This window comes from Theobroma cacao, chromosome 1 (genome assembly GCF_053813885.1).
Source record: "Theobroma cacao isolate CCN51 chromosome 1, ASM5381388v1, whole genome shotgun sequence".
Lineage (NCBI taxonomy): Eukaryota > Viridiplantae > Streptophyta > Magnoliopsida > Malvales > Malvaceae > Theobroma > Theobroma cacao.
Window position 1 is genome coordinate 14843927 of NC_142639.1, and position 5821 is coordinate 14849747.

The 5821-nt window shown below is 35.5% G+C and overlaps 1 protein-coding gene across 1 annotated transcript; it reads left to right on the plus strand.

Moving 5' to 3' along the window:
• Positions 1 to 3785: 3785 nt before the first annotated feature.
• Positions 3786 to 5419, plus strand: LOC18612587 (UDP-glycosyltransferase 74G1-like). Its single transcript, XM_007049464.3, has 2 exons — positions 3786 to 4486; positions 4598 to 5419. The coding sequence occupies exons 1-2, from the start codon at positions 3833 to 3835 to the stop codon at positions 5321 to 5323; spliced, it is 1380 nt and encodes a 459-aa protein (XP_007049526.2). The 5' UTR covers positions 3786 to 3832; the 3' UTR covers positions 5324 to 5419.
• Positions 5420 to 5821: the final 402 nt, after the last annotated feature.

Here is a 5821-nt window from a genome sequence, read left to right on the forward strand (position 1 = left end):
GTGAGTTTAAATTATAAAATATTATATTTTCCAATTCAAATGTTTTTTTTAATAAAAATGAGATTTATACTGGTTTTGAAATCAAATATTGTTTTGGGAAAATTGAGTATATGGAGACTGTGTTAAAATTTATGATCTTATATGTTATTGAAATTGTGGCTTATGACACTATGGTAGCATGATGGCTAAATTTTTGGGGTTGACATGAAATATATGAACAATTTTGGATTGGTCTCGGTAGACTGGATTAAATTTTATTCGCCATATTAAGCTACTGGAAATTTTATGGGTCTGGTGGTATATTAAACGGTCACTGCAGTGGTGGGGGTTTCCGTGGACTGCCTATGAGAGGGGCATGGTAACTCAATTATATACTTACCTCCGGGGGGAGATGTTGGGTGAAGTATCTCCTGAGGTATGATTTGAGTGCACCTCACGTTCGGGCCACCACGTGAGAGTGAGACTCAGCCAACGCCAAGGAACGGCTGTGTGTCAAATGTGGAAACATGTTTATGGGTATGGGTCATTGAACAGCCTTGGCGGTCTCAGTGGGATACCTTGACGAAGGTACCCGCGAGAATGATTATGGCAGGGGCCAAGTTTAAGAAATTCATAAGCCGAAAATTTTTGATGAAAATAAATTGTTTGGTATAGATTGAAACGAAATTTGTGTTATGAACATTATTGAGATATAACGTTTTTATATTATCTCCATCTACTCGGCTTTAGATGCTTTTGATGGTAATTGTTTACTCACTGGGATTATTTAATCTCACCCCTCTTCCTATCCATTTTTCAGGCTCAGGACAGTTTGTTGATAGTTGATTAAGACGAGAATTAATCTCGAAGTTGCATCATAGGAAGTAAGGGTTCGTAGCTCTACACTTTCTTGGTTAGTTAGGGGCCCACGTGTCACTGTAAACAAAATTTCATACTTTAATTATCTTTATTACTATATGAATAAATTTATTTTACTCTTACGCTACAAAAGTTATTTTAGGAAGACTTTGAAAATATTGTGTTTTAGGAAAATAGAATATTTTATTTAATGTTTATATTATATTCAAATAGCTATAATTTTACTTTAAACGAATGTTGTAGACTTCAAAATTTAATTTAAATCATGAAATATGTGTTTCCACTTACATATTACATTTTTCGGATTTCGAAATTTTTTAAAAAAAAATTGATGAAAATGCCCCTGTGAGCTAGAAAATATTATTTTATTGTTTTGAGTTGGAACCAACTTATGTTTTCTTGAAATGCGAGATTTAATAACTGTCGCTCACCGGGGAGATGCGAAAGTTGATGCTAAGCCTTGCGGGGTTTCGATCGGCATTCGGGGTAATGAGTGCTTATCGGGACGTCGCGGCGATTGTCACTGGCTCGATGAGAGTTCCGGGTCGTGACACTTCTTGTGTGTAAATGTATCTTTATTATTAGAATAGTGAGTAATGTAACCACCACGATGTAATTATTATGGCAACTTCTTTCACGTCCATGACCATAATTATTAACTGATGTCGCATTCACTTCAAGGAATAAACGAGGTTTATGAAATGTATCCATTCACTTATGGTGGGTAAATGTATCTTTATTATTAGAATAGTGATTAGTGTAATCAGTTTGATTGCCATTATTATGGTGTACTCTTCCACATCCTTGACCGTAATTATTAAATGATGTCGTATTCACTTCAAAGAATGGACGAGATTTATGATTTTTCATTAGTAGTTCGTTATTTTGCTCAACCGTAAAAAATATGAAATGTAAAACAAAACATATTTTCAGAATTTAAGAGAGAAAATATAATATATAATATTTGAAATTCAAATTCAGATTTATACTTTTTTTAAGGTGTGTAAACACCGAAGGTATATCAAGTCACCAACCTAATTCACAAAAACCAAAAGCCAAAGGTCAAAGAATCGTAACCCTCTTTAAGCCTGAATGAATGGAACTCTGACTTTGAGATGAATATTGATTCATTAAAGAAAACAGAACTTCAATTTTGAGATGATGATGAAAACTAAATGAGAGGATCATGCTAATAACGTATTATGAAATATCAATTGAAAGAACAACTACAAAAGAAAGTATTCAGAAGGAATAAGAAGATCTTATTCAAATATGTATTTACAAATGAAATGAGGGGCCTATTTATAGGCTAATAACCCCTTATCTAGATAGAATTTACAAAATAAAGATAATGGTTAAAGGATTTTATTTGGATGGATTAAGTCCTACTCTTTACCCAATCTAATCTACATCAAAATCTAAATATACATAATCAAATATCAGATTACACTCCTTGTGTTTGTCCCGTTACGCTATTTAACTTGGTCTGAACTTCTTGGATCATAACATAATGGATACTCGCACATATATTCATAACATAAATCTCTTTTTTATTTTTTATTTTCAAAGTTACTTTTTATTTTCAATTTTTATTATAACAACTCATAAAAATAGCTATGGTCAATGACGAATTAGGATTTTACATGAGTAATGGTTAAAAGGTAAATATAAGAGTAATCATACTATATATATATATATATATATATAAAGTTTTATACATATAATAATAAAAAAATTACAAATTGAAAGGTAACAGCCACCACCATCCCTTATCGCTTTGGCTCTACCCCTGGTTATGGTTACGTGACCTTAGATGCATCTTTTCATTAATTTTTGTTTAAAACTTAACAAAAATAAAAGTATATGAAATTAAAGTGCAATTCTAAAATTCACATTCAAGCATAATGTAGTGATAAATTTCATATTTATCCCTTTTTGTTTCTTCCTTTGTTGTCATTCGAGTGCTGCTCCTATGCCATGTTTGGATTATTACAATTTTTGGGAGTATTCATTGTGGGGTGCAAGTGTAGCTTTTGTGGTCACTTTGGCTGAGCTTTGAAATCCTCTTTTGGGTATTTGAAGTGGTAGACGTCGTTTTGATGTGTTTGAGTTTTGTTGATGGGATTGGTTATTGTGTGTTGAGTGTGTTTCGGATGGTATCTCCATAACATCTTTGAAAGATTCAGAGTATTTAATTCTTGGATTTTAAGAGATTTACATATCTCCATGATTTCTTCTTGAGATCATGCGGAGCACCCCGAAAACAAGAATACACGATGTCAAAAACAGAACGCCCATAGAGGAAAAGACGACTCTAGCCCTTGATTGAAGCAGCACTCACATGGGAGAAGTGCGGGATAAAGAAGGAAGAAACACATGCCAAAAAAAGAAAAGAAAGACGCACTCAGAAGTCAATGCCCAAATCAAAAGGAGGAGAGAAGAGAAACACATGGGGCAAAACCAGGTCACAAAGTTCACTCATTAACGGGTTAATTTCTCCTAATGAAACATAGCTTCTGCATTAGTTAATAGTGAAAACTTACGCTTTGAACTTATTATGCTTAAAAAGAAAAAACTGCTAATGAAGTTCTACAGGCTTATTAAAAAAAAAGTCCAACAGGCTTATACAGCACAAAATAAACTTAATTATGGCTAAGACAGCACCACCGTCTGTCATTGTAGCTGTAATCAAAATAAATACACTACAACTATAATGGTAGAAGTACATCTAGTTAAAAAATTTACGTTTTTCTTGTTAAAAAAACCAGATTCGAAATCTCTTTTTCCGATTAAAAAAAGTTATGAAATGGTTGCTTGTTAATTCCTAGTTTTGATCGTCATTCCCACGTGCATGCACATGGCATTAGGAGCACTCGCTATAAATTGTCATCTCTGAGGGAGAGAATTGCATAGCAGGGGCAGCCAAGAGTGGTGAAATTGAGCCTCAGCAAACTGATCCTGAATAGAGAGAAAAATGGGGCACGAAAACAAAGCCAAAAATGCTCATGTTCTAATCTTTCCTTACCCTGCCCAAGGTCACATAAACCCTATGCTCCAATTCGCTAAACGCTTAATCTCCAAAGGCGTCAAAGCCACTCTAGTCTCCACCGTCTTCCTCTCCAAGACCACGTTTTCCGACCCAACCAGCTCTATTGATATGCAGACCATATCCGATGGCTTTGATGAAGGCGGGTATAATCAGGCTGGGAGCCCTGATGTCTACTTGCCAACTTTCTGGTCCGTAGGCTCCAAGAGTTTAGCAAGTTTAATCAAGAAACTAGTTGATGCTGGCCATCCTATTGATGCCATTGTCTATGATGCGTTTTTGGATTTTGCACTTGATGTTGCAAAGCAGTTTGGGATAAGGACGGCTGCGTTTTTTACTCAAGCTTGTGCTGTCAACAGCGTGTATTACCATGTTAGCAGGGGACTTCTTCAGCTGCCACTACCGGAGCATAAAGTTTCTCTTCCTGGATTGCCTCCACTTGAAGTTTCCGAGTTACCATCTTTTGTTTGCCATCATGGATCGTATCCGGCTTGGTTTGATGTGGTTGTGAATCATCAGTTTTCCAACATTAACGAAGCTGATTGGGTGTTTCTTAACATTTTCTACGACTTGGAGAAAGAGGTATAGTTCGTATTTCTTTGTTTTTTATTTTTGTAGACACGGACTTATAGATTAATTGTAATAACTAGATCGATCCTAAAAGCTGGTTTTGTCCTTGTGGATTTTTATTAGGCGGTGGATTGGATGTCACAATTCTGGAATGTGATGACCATAGGACCAACTATTCCATCTATGTACTTGGACAAAAGACTCGAAAATGACAAACACTATGGCATGCATCTCTTCAAGCCAAAGACCAGCACTTGTATGAGTTGGTTAAGCGGGAAGCCAAAAAGTTCAGTTGTTTACGTGTCATTTGGAAGCATGGCAGAACTAGATGTTGAGCAAATGGCAGAGATAGCTTGGGGATTGAAAGGGAGCAATTGCTACTTCATGTGGGTTGTGAGGGAGTCGGAGGAGGCCAAACTGCCAAAAAATTTCATAGAGGAGACGGCGGAGAAGGGTTTGGTGGTGAGCTGGTGCCCTCAGTTGGAGGTGCTGTCTCATGAGTCGATAGGTTGCTTTCTTACCCATTGCGGCTTTAATTCGGTTCTTGAAGCATTGAGTCTTGGAGTTCCACTGCTGGCAATGCCTCAATGGACGGACCAAGGCACTAATGCCAAGTACGTAGAGGATGTGTGGGAAATCGGAATGAGAGCTCGCCCTGATGAAGAGAATGGTTTTGTGACGAGAGAGATTGTGGAGCATTGCATAAAGGAGTTAACTGAAGGAGAAAAGGGCAAAGAGGCTAGGAAGAATGCAAGCAAGTGGAAAAATTTGGCTAGAAAGGCAGTTGATGAAGGTGGAAGATCAGATAAAAATATCGATGAATTTGTGACCAAACTACTCGGTGACTAGTGTGATGTCTTTCGAATTTTATTCCTTTAACTTTATTTCAATTAAAATGAATAAATAAAGTATTCGAGTATTTAATTCATTGATTAGTGTATAATTTTTTCATTTAAAAAGCAAAATTTGAATATCTCTTCTCTCAATTTAAAAAAAAAAAGAATAAATAAGTTTGGATTTAATAAGAGCATTAGCTGCATGTATAATCATCCTCAACTAGAACGAATTTGTACGAATAAGCGTTGTTGAAAATAGAATGGCAGAGAAGTTGTGAACCACAGCAAGACGAAAAACTGATAATTGTTCTAGTTAAGACGTTCTTTGCCCTTTTTTTTTTTTGGTATTTCAAGTTATATGACAATGACAAAGAATGATTCTCTCTTGTTTTGTGAATTCAAATTTTTTAATCATTTATTTTTGGCATAGCAATTGTATAAATCAATTTTTAATTCGTTATTAATATGTTTTGCAAAAGAGAGAGAGAGAGAGAGGAATACACTATTGGGA